At 42.9% G+C, this 15906-nt stretch overlaps 1 protein-coding gene across 1 annotated transcript in view; it reads left to right on the top strand.

Moving 5' to 3' along the window:
* Window positions 1–8565: 8565 nt before the first annotated feature.
* pth1r (parathyroid hormone 1 receptor) overlaps window positions 8566–15906 on the top strand; it is a 72243-nt gene continuing 64902 nt past the window's right edge. The window contains exon 1 of the mRNA XM_019879229.1: window positions 8566–10830. Coding sequence (XP_019734788.1) covers window positions 10762–10830 — 69 coding nt within the window. The 5' untranslated portion in view covers window positions 8566–10761. The remainder of the gene's footprint in view (window positions 10831–15906) is intronic.

Genomic DNA, 15906 nt, shown 5'->3' with positions numbered 1-15906 from the left:
CCGCTGCAGTTTGCCTATCAGTCTGGCATCGGAGTGGAAGACGCCATTATCTACCTCCTCCACTCAGTGCTGTCTCACCTGGAGAAGGCTGGGAGCACTGTGAGAATCATGTTCTTTGATTTCTCCAGTGCCTTCAACACCATCCAACCCAACCTACTGAGGGACAAACTGCAGAACGCCGGAGTGGACCACCATCTCACAGCATGGATTATAGACTACCTCACAAACCGGCCGCAGTTCGTAAGGGTGCAGAGCTGTGAGTCGGACAGGCTTCTCTGCAGTACGGGAGCGCCGCAGGGGACTGTTCTGGCTCCATTCCTGTTCATCCTCTACAACTCGGACTTCAGACATGCCACTCCAAACTGCCACCTTCAGAAGTTCTCCGATGACTCTGAGATTGTTGGCTTTATTACAGAGGGGACGATCGGGAGTACAAGGGTCTGACGAAGGACTTTGTGGACTGGTGCCAACAGGATCACCTCCAGATCAACCATAGGAAAACTCAGCAGTTGGTTGTGGAATTCTGCAGGAAACAGTCCACACCAGCACCGATGAACATCCAGAGCCGACTCTTCCTACTCAGGAAACTGAGGTCTTTTGGGGTTCAGGGGTCACTCCTTAAGACTTTCTATAACTCGGTGGTGGCCTCGGCCATCCATTATGGTATTGTCTGCTGGTCACGCAGCATCTCGGCCCGGGACAGAAAGAGGCTGGAGCGACTGGTCGGACATGATTTCGTTGTAGAGGAGTTTCACTGTATAGCATAAAGAACATGAGAACAAGTTTACCAAACCATCGTGGTCACTCCAAATCACTGAACCCAATGAAATCTACATTGTCGTGTCAGTTTTAAACAACTCTGCCAAATCCGGAGGAAGAAGATTCGGCGCTTCCTCGTCGACGTCTGTTACGTCAGACTCATCACTGACTTCTCATCGCAGGTCTAGAGCGCCATCTGGCGGTTTGATGTCAAAATAACGTGAAATGAATGTCTGAATAATTTCACACATAAATCGCTCCAGAGTATAAATCACACCCACGGCCAAACTATGAAAAAAAACTGCAACTTATAGTCCTGCAAATACGGTAATATTGCATTCACGAAAAAATAATTTAACAAAATAATGAATCAACATAAGTGGGGTGCCATATTCTATGAAATCATTATCAGCTACAGACCGGAAGTGATGACTCAGTAGTGCCAGGCGAGAGTTGCCTGCGACCACAGCGCTCAATTAAACTGCTCACTGACAGATGGCAGAGAATGATGGATTTTGCAGGAGCGAAAGGCCTACTTGTACTCTGTCCCTGTTCGTCTGCTCTTTTTACACAATATGAACTCATTTCACGTGTCAAAAAATGCTCCAGAACAAATCTATAAATGGGTTTCAGCGCTTCACTATCTGAGATGTGTCATAAAACGCGGCCGCTTTCCTCTTTCTGCGAGCCATCGGCATTGTATTATGATTGAGTTTGGAGGTTTTGTCAATAATAACTAGTGAATTTAGTCCCGTTTGATACATTTGTACACGACTGTTTTGTTAAAAGGTGTGCAACTGTTGTCAGTGACAAAGGTAAGTGCGTCTTGATTCATTTCTACGAGGGTCATTCAATAAATAAGGTGAATATTTCATTGTTAGGACAGATAGAGAAGCTTACTTTTTTTTTTTTTTTTTTTCAAAGTAGTCTTCCAGCACTCTCACACACTTTTCCCATCTGTGCACAAGCGTCCATATTCCTTCAGCATAAAAACCTTTGGACTGATGTCTCAGCCAACACCTTTGACTTCATCGTCACTTGTGTGTCGTGTGCTCTGATGACACACTGCTTTTCTCTCTCTCTCACACACACACACACACACACACACACACACACACACACACACACACACACACACACACACACACACACACACACACACACACACACACAGGGAGAGTTTTGAGTGTAAATATTGAACATGTTTAATATTTAAGATTGTTGAGCCGACCCATACATTGGACCCTCTTATCGGGACAAACAGACTCTTACCACACCTCAAACAGAAGGTGAATCTTATCAGACAATGTCACTCCTACCTGGCCAAGCTTGAGTCGGTATTAATGTCGGGTATCAGATTCAGCCACTTTGGTAATACAGTCGTAGTATTCTAATTCCTCAATCTCTGTCTAGTACCCAATGATTCACGTATGCATTGGACATGCAGTGTGCACACCACTATAATCTGCAGTTCTATTTTTCAAGATTGGCATGAACATGAAAGCCAGGGGCCAAGTTCACCCTTGAATAAATCGCTATAGATTTTGTTTTTTTATATGCCTTTGATACACCGCGATAATCTGCTACATTCTGAGTTACCCGTGGAGATGCTGCAGGGGGTCGGTCGGGGGGGTGGACAATCTTCTCTGTGGAAAATCAACAAGAGAATGGAAGGTCTCGTGTCACCGCGCTGGCTTTGTGTTTATGACAGCTATCATACTGTTCCCCCGTCTCCTCACCCCAGGAATAACCTTTCCATAATGGGAATGTGGAGGTTGGGCTGTGATTTTCAAAGACGTTGCCGCCACAAGGAGGCATTGATGAGAGTAGCGGCAAGAAAATGGTAGACTGTGGACAGATTGCTCATCAGACACATCAATCGTTTTGCATCTCTCATTGGTGAATGTCGTTCAAATGGCAGCTGACAATGAATGACTGATTTGCCCTTTGTCACTATTTTAATTCCTCTTGGAATAAAAACTAGTTGGCCATGCTTTGCTACTTTGTAATGATGAGCTCAATGTGTTACAGCCATCTATCCATTTTCGATATCATATCCCCATGAGGGTCTTGGGTGAGCTGGGGCCACCCCTGGACTCAAGAGCACCCCAAAGCGCATAAAACGGGTGTGAAATGTTGTAGTTATCACATTATGGGATTTCACATTTGCGAGTACAGGCTAGTTGAAAATAGGTTTTCGGTCCAGGATGACACACACTGCGAACAAGGCTTGAGACATTATTCATTATCTCGTAGCATGGTAATTTACCACCCGTATGTTGCCGCTGCACTTTAGTAGTCATTCTGCAAAAAGGCACCTCCATTAAAGGGTCATCTGTCTTCATGTTACATACAGCATGGTCAGTTGATGTGACATCCTAATGCAACATTTAAGCAGCCGGCACTGATGACATGCTTCCCTGCTGTAGCAAATGAGCTAAATGGGCAATAACATTCTCCCAGTAACTGCTTTGATTTATTGACTGAGAGCACGTTGCTGCATGCTCTCCTCACGTGGTTGGTTTTGCCAAGCGGTTGAGGGATCGTCGATGTCGATCATGTTGTTTTATGCATCCCGGGAACAGCCACCCGAAAAAACACAGACCTATGAAAATCCAATGAAACCTATTCGTGTCATGGTTTTGATCTTGTTCTGTTTTCGGTTTTAGTTTCCTGCTGGAGTGGAGGGCGGTCCCTCCAGAGTCGCACCTGTCATGCCTGACAATGAATGGACTATAGAAGGACTTTGTTTTTCTTCGAGAACCATTTGTCGGATTATTCATCCTTGCTCACGACTCTCGTACCAAGTGTTTGATATCTAGACATTCTTGCTCATCCTCCTGTTCACATAATGACTTTCCTGATGCAAGTAATGTTTATGTTACTTTGTTTATCTTGCTCATTTTGGTTTCTCTTAATTGAATTACCTTGTGTTTTTATGACAAGCGATTTGGCGTTGGTTATTCTCCAGGCCGTTTGGAAGCGCTTTATTCTACACGTTTTATCCTGGCTCTTAGTTACCAGCGACCTTTGTTGTACTTTGTCAGTATTGCGCTTTTCTATAATGAAACTTTTTCTTATTATCTTTATCCTTGTCTATGTTTGTGGGATCCACTTCTTACCGGTTTGTACCGGACCTTAACAATATGAGGTTAAATGATGCTAATCTAAATCAACACTTGCTAGCTGTGCCGGAATACGTTCATGAAGATTCATGCATTGATCGTTGAAATCATCTATCTAGCTACCTAGCTATCTATCATTAAAGAGAAGAGTAACAGACTTTTGACAAAAGAGGGAAAAAAGGGTCTTCCTTTTACCATATCTATTGTCCTAATTCAGAAGGGCAGCGGCCTTTGTGAAACTGGGCGCTATGGTACTCCCAAAAGCCAATGGCTCCCAGTTTGATACACATTTAGGAAACAATTGTGCTTAACCCTTTCAGGGACAGCAGTTACTACAGTGGACAGCTTATCAGTTATCAGGTTACAGGGTGCAGGAAAGGGTTAAATCGTCTTGAATTATACGTCATTGTGAATACTTAATGGTGATCATCTCTGTGAAGAACCTGATCATGATTTCTCACTAAAATTGATCAATGATTCATCATGACAGGAAACAGATAAATATTGTCAGCAGCACTTGATTTATATAAATCTTTTGTGTTGCATGAAATAGTCATCAAGTTCTTTGAGCGCCTGGTTCTGCCCCACCTCAAGTCACCACCCCTCTCCTGAACCTGCAGCAGTTCCTGCAGAGCCAACAGATCTGTAGACAACACATTTATACTAGTTCAACTGAACTACAGAAACAAAAACACAATTCACATGTAGTTAGACTTTCTATAACTCGGTGGTGGCCTCGGCCATCCATTATGGCATTGTCTGCTGGTCAGGCAGCATCTCGGCCCGGGACAGAAAGAGGTTGGAGCGACTGGTCGGGAAGGCCAGTTCTGTCCTGGGCTGCTCCCTAGACACTCTGGAGGAGGTGGGCAACAGGAGGATGCTAACTAAGCTACAAGCTATGATGGACAGTCCCTCCCACCCCCTCCAGCCCACCCTGACAGCGCTAGGTAGCTCCTTCAGCCAGAGACTGTTACACCCGCGCTGCAAGAAGGAGAGATACCGCCGCTCGTTCCTACCGACTGCTGTCAGGCTGCTGAATAAAAAATAAAATGATGTGGAAGACAATTGTAAATAGCACTGCAACCTTATCCATATCTGTATTTATATTGCACTTCATTGAACGGTGTTTGTTTTCTTTTCTTCTTTCTTCTTTCTACCCATTATTTTGCTGCTGTGGACTGTAAATTTCCCCATTGTGGGACAAATAAAGGATATCTTATCTTAATTTATCATTGCTGTATGAAAGCAGTTACAGAAAGATGATTCAAATAAATAACATGGATAATGTTATGCCTCGGGCATTAAGAGGAGTCTGGACCACAAGCAAAAGACTGAGGTCAAGAGTCCCCTGCTCGCCAAAAACTGGACCTTATCCACAGCTGCGCCCTCCGTGGTCAGAGCCGATCACAGCTGCCTCTGCCGACGTCCACCCAGTGACGACACATTGGAACACGTGGTTAAAAAAAGAAATGAAAAGGAAAAGCAAAGTATGGAAAAACTCATGGATAAGAAGGCAGGGTGGGACTAAAGTCAATAAAAGAATAAATACAGCAAAATGGGTTTTCACTTGTGTCATGTATATTGTGTGAAAAATATAAATGAAAAAATATATATAAATGAAAATATCAATATTAGTCGTAATCATTTAAAAGCTAAAATGAAAAGGTGGGACTTGAACCTCCTTTCAAAGGCTTCTACGGCCCTGAGCTCCTTAGGGAGGCCGCTCTTCAGGCAAGGTTCATAGACTTGACCTCGCTGTGTTATTTTGTTGTTTGTTTGTTTTAATCTACTGAAAGGCTGGTCCTGAAGCACCTTAGGGTCCCCCAGTGTTGATATGCTAAAAGCATATAAGCCAGGACCAAAAAGGGTTTTATAGATGAATGCCTTAGATCTTTAGAAATCAATCCTGAAACACACAGAGTGCTAATGCACAACCTGTAAAATTGGTGTAATGTACTCTTGCCTTTCCGGGCTTTGTTAGCAGACAAGCTGATGAATTCTGCATGATTTAGGGAAGATCAGAAAGATGACTTGAAGTAATTATTATGGCAGATATAAAAGTGTGCATTAGCACAGAACCCTCTGTTGTTCCGTGAAAGAGAGAGAAATGGGCCGACTAGCAATGTTTTGAATGTGATCAAATCCAGTTTGCTTTTGGTTACTAATGGGTGGATTAGTTCAAAGTGGAGCTTTGAAGGTTCATGCCAGCAATATGTGACTTCACTATTGTCCAACTGCTTCTGGTTTCGAAGGGTATTTGCAGTCTGTGTTTGAGTACTTATATTTATCTCCTGCAAAGTTTTAGCTTGCAGGCTTCACAGTAAGTGCAAAGTATTATCAAGTCAAGTCAACTTTATTGTCAAATATGCTCGATGTGCAACATTCATTCATTCATTTTCCGAACCGCTTGATCCTCACTAGGGTCGCGGCGGGGGCAGGAGCCTATCCCAGCTGTCTTCGGGCAGTAGGCGGGGGACACCCTGAATCGGTTGCCAGCCAATCGCAGGGCACACAGAGACGAACAACCATCCACACCCACACTCACACCTAGGGACAATTTAGAGTGTTAAATCAGGCTGCCATGCATGTTATTGGAACGTGGGAAGAAACCGGAGTACCCGGAGAAAACAAATTTAAAATATCCGTAGTGTGGGACAAACAAAGGTTGTCTTATCTTAAAACCCACGCAGGCCCAGGGAGAACATGCAAACTCCACACAGGGCGACCAGAGCTGGAATTGAACCTGGTACCTCTGCACTGTGAAGTCGACGCGCTAACCACTGGACTACCGGGCCGCCTTGTGCAACATACAGCACAGATGAAATTTCTTTCCTCTCAACCACAGTGCAACCACGGAGAGAGGAGCCGCTGCATGTACCCGCACCACTATCAACAGAACAGTTAACATAAAATAACAAAATAATACAACACAACACATAAGACACAGACACTCATGCAATGTTAAGCACTATACAAGCTAAATTTGAAAGCAAACAAGAAGCTGTCGGGTCCATTGGTGAAAAAGAGATCGGCTCACATCGCCTGTCCCATGTAAATCCGCTTCAATTCCAAGCAACGACTCAACTTTCTCTTCACATTTACCACAATCCACATGAGTGAAGTGCAACAAGATTTGAAAACTTGACACAGGGCAGTCCAAGTACAGACATTTTGGGCAGTGAATTTTCTCTTGAGAAAGTGGAAAGGTTGTCGAGGTCAACACCAGCCTATGAGCAGACTAAGCTGCATAGGGGGCCACTGGCCACTCGAGGGGCTCCATTCAGAATAGTAAAGCCATTCTCGATGGGAAAACAGCAAAGACGCCAGTGGTTGGGAGCGGTCGAGAGGACGATGCATGACGGTAACACGCTGAGAGTGTCACGATGCGTGGTGGTGGAGGACCCCAAAAAGCAGGCATGAAGGAGGAGCAGGGGGAAGTTGACAAGTTGTATTAACAAAATACTGAGGAAAATAAATCCAAACAAACAAACAAAGTCATAGAAACAGAAAGACTCCAAATTAACAAACAAAAACCATGGCTGAAGCAAAAAACTAACAGTGACAGAAACAATGACCCGACACTGAGTGGTCGTGCCGGGAGTCCTTTTAAACAACTAATGACACAACGACCAACAGGTGTGCAGCTGCAGGCGGAGCCCTTACAGTGCCATCTGGTGGTCACAAACAGAACCATGCCAGAGAGAAGGCGAACTTCAAAATAAACCTTTGCATACCAAAAATACATGGACATCAATGCCTTAGATTCCTTTTTTTTTCCTATTATTATATTTATTTTTAATAATGGCGGCTGTCTTAACTCATCTCTTGACTCGTGGTTAGGGCCAGTTTGTATCACTGTCGCAAACTGTTGTCACCAATATCAAAACAGCAATACGCCATCCCCAAATCATGTTCAACTGCTAATTAAGGATGCAAAAAAAATCGGCTGATAATCAGCCAAGTGTCTTGTGGTAGAGAGAGTGTTCCTTAAATGTAGTTTGCGTATGTCAATCCCACGCATGGACTCCACCAGAGGCCGTTATGATTTCGCCATGATGAGCTTTGCGTGCTCCGCGCATCGATTTAATTCACTTATTTGCTTTCAACAATGGTTATTTGACATGATTCTGAAATAATAAGTAACAGTAAATTTATAATAAGCCTAAAGACAAAATCTAACATTTTTCTACACATGATGCTGTTATTATGCATTTTGCCATAATCATGCTTGAAGCCAACTCCAGCCCTTTCTTTTTGGTTGCTTTTATGCATGACTATGTGCCTTTTCTGATTAGCATCAACAAATAAATATGTAACCTTATGTAGTAAGCAGAGCTGAATTGATAAAACCCAATTAAATGAGATGGAACTTCTCCAAGCATTAGTCAGTCAGTTGTGCTTCGCTAATTATGAGGGAACTGGTCCAAGCCAAAAATGCCACAGGCAAATTTTATTTTTCATTCCAGTTCAGCCATGCATTACATAATACATAAACATATCACTATTTAATCACAAAAATCAATTTTACAGGGTGCATCCATATTTCTCCATTTGGATCATTATTATTATACAGTAATACTGCGCACTTTGTGGAGGCAAATTGTGTTTTCTTTTGCATTGCTCACAAGATTGGTATTTGAAATGAGTTTATTTTTCATTTTTGACTTGTTCGAACCTGCTGAATCAAGTTGGTTAGCTGGTGAAACAAATAGATGTAGCAATTGCAAACCTAAATATTTGAATAAGTTGCACCTGAATCTGGAATTACTATATCATTGCATGATTCTCTTTTTTCTCTTTTTAAGAGCGATGGCGACTGTCTGTGGATGTAGCCCAACTTCCCATGGGCTGACACCATATTTCTTTCAACCACAATGGAGGGGACTGGCTAAACAGCGCCTATGCTGGATGCAGCCAAGTATTGCACTCCGGTTTGCCTCAACTGCTTCATATGATTAATTGAAAATCACAACTGATTCACGACAAAATTCTAACAGAAATATTGAATGGGCCTGCTGAATGCTCCAAGTCTGAAACCAACATTTGAAAAGGATTTAATGCAGGTTGGGCTTGCCGTGTAAAATTATTGGCCTAGAAAAAAAAAAAAGTTAGTTCCTTTTTAATTCTCAGTGTCAAACTATAGCTGCTTTCAATTTTTGTCTCACTACATTGTACCAAATTGGCAAAACACGACTCTGTACAGCTCATTTTCGGTAAAGGGCAAGTCAAGTCAAATATTTCTTGACAAGAATGTTCTATATGCCTCCACAAGTCTAAACACGGAAGTCTAGTTAATATAACATATGTGGAATATGAGTTAAGGAGTAAAATCCAGACGTTTTTGTCCATCTCAGAGGGCAGCCATTTTGCCATTTGCTGTATAAATGCAAAGTCGCTCAGCTGTTTTCTGGGTTCGAGTCATAATTGGTCTTTACCTGAGCCTTCTGTACTGTGATGTCATATGTTTTCCCTAATACTAATCATACTGTAGAATAGATCAATCTTTCATGGCATTCCCTGTAGTCTACTGCAAACGTTCCTCAGAGCCAATTTATTATATGTTGGCAGGTTAACATGACAGCTGTTATATCAGTTTTGACCTACGTTGCCAATATTTGATTTTATTTTCTTTTTTTCTGTTTTTCCTCAGCAAATAAGTCACGACGTCTTGATGTTAAAATTCCAATTCCTAATCAAGATATTGCTCGAAATAGGGGCTCTGCATTCTGTCTCTGTAATTCAGAGTTACAAGATGCACCCTTTGAGAGGCTGAAGGGGGCGAGGCGGTTGGCCAGGGCTGGGCCAAAGTGTTGAATGTACAGTTTGTTTGAGGGGCTGAGAAAATATGTCACCTCGTGAGTCGTGGTTTTAACTCCGGCGTTCAACAGCGGAAGCCAATGAGCGGCTGCTACCTGCCTCCTCTGCCTTCCTCCCCGCTTCCCTCCTCGTCCTCCCCTTTTCCATGCCCACAAAGTATCGTCACTCGCGAGTGCCGAGCGAGCCTTGCAAGCGAGCAAGCTTGTCTGACACGTCTGGAGCCAGAAACTTACTTTTATTCGTGCGCGTTTCTTAGGCGCACACCACGGCGTTGTTTTTCTTTTTTTGGGGGGTTCGTTCTCCCTTTTTCTTTCTGTTCTCTGTTTTTAGGCGGATGTAAATTGAGACTTCTCTTTCGAGAGGATTGTTATACATTCTGCCACACGTGGAGGACGCGATGACGCCTCGCAAATTGAAGAGTTAAAGTGGTAATTATTGAGAAAAGTGTTGTTGTTTTTAGCAATGGGGAACCAAGCCGGCACCGCCGATGGTGACCACCTTGAGTGACACCACCTCCAACAGCCCCCCCTCCCTCCAACAACCTGGCACTATTGTTAATTTGACTCTACGTTTCTTTTGGAAGACGTGGCTGGAATAAAGCGTCATGGCTCCAAGTCTGAGGGGGAATTTTTTTCTAAAAACGACCTAAAAATACAGCGTCGGTTTTTCTCTTCCCCCTACAAAGACTCATTTGAACTTCCCACCGCAGAAGGCAGAGCGACATAAATAGTGCTGACATGTGGATGTAATTTCACGAGAAAGAGAGGGAAGGGGGGTTTGAAAGACACACATGCAAAAAAAAAAAAAGTGTGTGGATGGGGTGGGGGTGAATAAAGTGAGCACTGCTGAGCCTATAAGCGTTCAGATGATAGGAAATTAAAAGACCGGCTGGATTACAGAGCATAAACAGCATCAGTCGGCAGATGGAGTGAAAAAAACAAACCCAGCACACACTCCACTTTGAAGCGTAGATTAAATAATTGAAATCCAAGCATCATCAGCATCTTTTGGAAGAACCCGGCGAGGACTCCGTGGAAGAAGTGACTGCAGCAGCTCAGTGATGGGCTCCACTGCGCTGCTCCACAATCTGGATTTGCTTCTCATCTCTCTGCTCTGCACTTTCTGCCTGGTAAGAACAACCCCCCCCCCCACCCCCCTATACTCTGACAAGCAATCTGCTTGGTAGAATAATGTGATGTTGATGTCGCCTGCCAGGGCTGCTTTCACTTGATGCACATCCCTGACAGATGGAAAACATCAGGGTGAGGGACAGCAAGAGTGCAAAATACTCGCTGGACACTTAATTAGGGATAGCCTTCATGAGGAGCAAAAGATAAATTTAGTCACATCATCTGGTTGTTTCTCATATTGTAAACCTCTCGCGCCGCTCTACAATCTAAACATTAGTGCAGTTTAAAATGACTGCAAAACTTGAAACGCAACGGTAAACCGGGAATGTATGGTTGCACGTTTGTGTACCGTGAGACAAAGAGATCCTCAGGTTTGCTACAGAGAGTCATTCAATTTAAACAACTTAATTGATCCCTAAATATCATCTTCTATCGTTGTTCATCAATCTTTGCAAGATGGGACCTGTATAAAAATTATATGTTCTTTCATTTATAGACTGTGGAAGGCAGAATGAATTTGTGTATCCACCTGTTGCCATTCGTACAACACAGTCAGACACGCAAATTGGGTTGCATGGTATACCGGCAGTCGGCCTTGAGCGAATTGGAAAATTTTAATAGCGTATGATTATTTTTTTCAAAGTCTTCTTCCCATGTGTTTTTTTTTTTTTACATGCAATTAATTAATCTGTATTAATCTTATCCTTAAATATGTTGGTGTTCTTGGTTAGTTTATGCTAAAATAAAAGCAAATATTATTGAAAACGAAACACCAAAAATAAAGACAACAATATTCTAGCAAGTTCAGACCACAGGGTTTTTTTTTCCCCCCTCAATGTTGCGATTTTTTTTTTCAAGGTCCTTTTTCTCATGTATTTATTATTTTTGTTTTAACAAATGTCTTCTTAAGCACCGCTGTATCACTGGGCGTCCCCGAAATAAGAACGCAATTATTTCCGAGAGGTTGTTAGTTAGCTGAATTGTTGTTAATTGTTGTTACCGCTGAACATTTGAAGTTTGCGAGCGCAAGGTTTGCACCTTTACTTTCCATCTTTGTCACAGCTTTCCTCCGTCATTGATTCTGACCTGACTGTGTTATTGCTCTCTGTCATCAAGGGTAAAACTGGAAAGGTTAACCAATTTTTACAATTATAGACCTATCGCCCTGGCCAGCACCGATGTCACAATTGATCAAATCTACTGATAAACATTTTGGCTTGAAGGCAATGATGGGCACAGATGTGAATTGATGCACGAAAAGAGATCATTCCAAAATACAAGAGACAAAATTCATTCCTTTTTATGTTTTTCTTAGCATTGGACAGAAAGCTTCTTATGCAACTGAGACCGAAAGTGTTCCCAAATACATTGTACGCTTGATAAACTATGCAGTTTAAGTGTCTGCCCCCTTTAGTATCAGGCTGGGGTGGAATTCTGTCCCCAATTGTATTCAACCTGTATATGGACTCTCCACAAGGCTGAGATGATGTAAAACTGGTTGCCCGGCTGGAAATTTTGTCGTGCATCACACAGTTCCAGCACTACCGACGCCGACAGCAGCTTTTTCACATATGTGCCGGCTATATGCTGAGCACGATGGCATCAAGTACGACTCTGCGATTGAGAGCGTGCATATCATCTGTAGGAATAAGGAGGAAAAGCACATGAACTCTCCGTCAAATGCAGTGCTGAATGTGTCATTGATAAAGTGGAATATCTTGGACACATCACCACTGCCAGCCAGGCAGATGATGATGGTATTATAGAATGTTGTATGCTCAGGCTAATCCACAGATGTGCAAGTTTGGTTCATGCGCTGGTGATGTGGAGTTGACTCTGTTGAAATCTTCTTGTCCACCTCTGTGGACAGCCTGCCGCTGGGCATCTTTACAAAAGAGCCAGCATGCATTGACTGCAGGTGCGACTGAGATGTTTATCTATGCGCCAGTGAACACTTTGCAATGGACAGGTTTATTTGTAGGCCAGAAGGCAAAGTCTTAAAATGAAATCTTGATGTCATTCACAGACATTGGATTTATTTAGTGCATTCCCATGCCATTCAAACATGCGGAAACACTGCACTGGTATGCATGTCTTTTCAGTGTGCAACTGTTGAATTTTTCTTTGAGTCTGTCTTTTTAAAATGGACCCTGAATACTTAATCTAAATTGAATTGAATTGAATTGAATATACAGTAATTGCCATTTGAGGTCACAAAAAGAAATAGATGTATGTTGTAGTGTGATGGCGAAGAAAAGAAGACGAAAAGGTGTCACTTGCCAAAAACAGGAAGTCAACTGGAAGTCTGCCTTCCACAAACCACGCCGTCCCAAACACACTCCTCAAATTTTTAATTCCATGGAGGAATTACAGTATGTCAACAAGCGCCACAGTATGCAGTTTTGTTTTGTAACTTACCTTTGGAGCAAAGTCCATGTGGAGACAGAGGAGGAGCAGGGAGAAGTTATTGTTGATGACAGGTAGGGCCCGACTGATTCGGATTTTTTGAGGCCGATGCCGATGGCAGTTTTAAGCAGGAAAAAAAAAATGCTGATTACTAATTAATCGTTCTGTCACAAAATATGGACAATTCGTAATATTAGGCACTGATCAATCGCTCAGGTCCATCCATCCATCCATTTTCCGATCCGCTTTATCCTCACAAGGGTCGCGGGGTTGCCGGAGCCTATCGCGGCTGTCTTCGGGCAGTAGGCGCGGGGACACCCTGAACCGGTTGCCAGTCAATCGCAGGCCACACAGAGATGAACAACCATCCGCGCTCACACTCACAACTCGGGAGTTTTCAATCATGTTTTTGGAATGTGGGAGGAAACTGGAGTACCCGGAGAAAACCCGGAATTGAACCCTGCACCTCTGCGTTGTGAGGTTGACACACTAACCACTGGACTACAGGGCCGCCCCAATCAATCGTCCGATTAAAAAAAATATATCGGCGAACGCATGAGGATTTTTTTTTTCCCAATGCCTTTCAGTGGGAGTCAAGGATACGCGGGTCTTCATTATTCGTGGGCCAGCCTGGTCTACATTTCTGCCGAATAATCGATCCAGCCCCAGTGATCGGCAGAGTTTGCATCGGAATGATTTTTGGATTCGGTGGCCTGAGTGGTCTTCCTTCTTCTTCTTCTGTGCTGCGGTGCTTCATGGTGGCCGGCGAGCTGATGGATTCGTCTTCCTTTTGTTCTCGTCGTAGACGAGTGTTGCAGATGCGCGTATCTAGCGACGCCACTCAGCATGGGTCGCGGCAGAAAGGGGAACTGCACTACTGTTGAGTATGATGTGGCGCACATGATAAAAGCAAGGTATTTTATGAACATTTTTGACATTTATAGACATGAGTCAGCGTTTATTCATTTTTACATATGTTTGTCACTCTGGGACCTCGTGTATTGGGATTTTTGGGATCCATCATAGTTGATTCCAAACTTTTCTAAATGCTTGTGTGGTTGCTGCACCCCGGTAGAGATGCAAAGATGTGCTCGAGGCCAACGTGAAGGCTCAGAACTGGCCCTCACGTTGTTGAAATGGCAGAAAGCCTGCCGCCACCGCTGCGCCGCTACTGCGCTGAGTACGTGTCTTCTGTGTGTCTTGGCCGAGGCTGTTATGCATTCAGCAGGCAATTTGCCCGGCTTTTGAAGATCACCGCCGCTTCCCGGCCATGTGCTCCATCGGTGTCGACGTCGCAGCCGACACAATTAAAGCCAACGTCACTGATGTGTACCTGCGTTTAGCTCGGGCTGTTTGCTCAGGCTTCTTCCCTGAGATTTTCCTTTTCCTGAGCCGTGACCGACAAAAATAAGAAAAAGAGAGACGTGGACGCATAGGATGCCAAAGCAAAGAGTGGAAAGTCTGCGTCTGTGTTTGTAGAAAGTACACAAAGCTTTCTCAATTTCGACACGCTGCTTCCCAAATAGTTCGAGCCTCTCCTAATGGTTCTTTTCTCAATGATGCTTTGACATGTCACCATGTCACCGATTCTAAATGGATGTTGTTCTCCACCCTGAATTCTTTTGTCCGCATCTCAAACTTTGCTGACTAAAAGAGCAAAGAAGGCTAACACGTTGACGAAAAAGTCAAAGATCTGGGCGGTTGTTGAATTAGGACCGTATGACGGGGACAACGCGTAGCTCTCGTGTTGGAAGCGAGGAGTTGTGATGACGTTGAACTTTGTCGCCGCTCGCGCCATATTATTTGGACGTGATTGCGATGGGACGCAGAGCTTCAAGCATTATTCTAATCGGCACGTTGCTTGACCTGTCCAGTGATGAACATGAATACGTCAAGACATTACGGCGGGACAATAGATAAAATGCGCTCTGGCAGATGTGCCGAGGTGGCTAAAACAACGTTGGCAAGGTTTCTTTTTAATACGTTCAGACTGGTGATACGTTTAATACATGACATGTGTTGACCGTAAAGTAGGACGGTCGTTTTACGGCAAGAATATAAAGATGTTCAAGTCAAAGAATATATTATTGATTTTTGAAATCATAAAATTATAATATGCTGGCAAACATATTTTACGGGAATAAAAGTGCAAGACCAAGAGGAGGAACATTCATTGCAAAAAAAAAAAAAAAAAACTTAAGAATAGAGTCATAATATGATGCAGAAAATATCATAGTTGTATTAGTGTGCCAATTACATAAAAAAGGAATAAAATAAATCAAAATAGAGTCCTAATATATATATATATTAGTGTGAAGTTATTTCATCAGAAAAAACACAATTTCAAAGTCGTTTATTTAATGGTAGTTTTATGAGAAACAAACAAAACAATTTTTTTTTAGAAGGGTACAATTTCAATATGTGGCGAAAAATCCGTAATAAGTTGAAATGTTGCTGGCGGGCGAAAACATTCCTTAACTTGGAATGGGAACAAAAGTGAATTCACAACAATATAATTTGAATGATTTCATTCTTTTTGTAAGATTTTATTCTCATTTTTGAGAATAAAATCTTATGTCAAGGGAAAAATATATTTGATGAAAATAGTTATGATACTGCATGGGAATAAAGTTGTACTTTGCAAAACATGGGAAAATGCTCCCACAATC

This window comes from Hippocampus comes, unplaced genomic scaffold (genome assembly GCF_001891065.2).
Source record: "Hippocampus comes isolate QL1 unplaced genomic scaffold, H_comes_QL1_v1.1 scaffold85, whole genome shotgun sequence".
Classification (NCBI taxonomy): domain Eukaryota; kingdom Metazoa; phylum Chordata; class Actinopteri; order Syngnathiformes; family Syngnathidae; genus Hippocampus; species Hippocampus comes.
The sequence above is the reverse complement of the archived record's forward strand: the minus strand, read 5'-3'. Positions and strand labels throughout refer to the sequence as shown.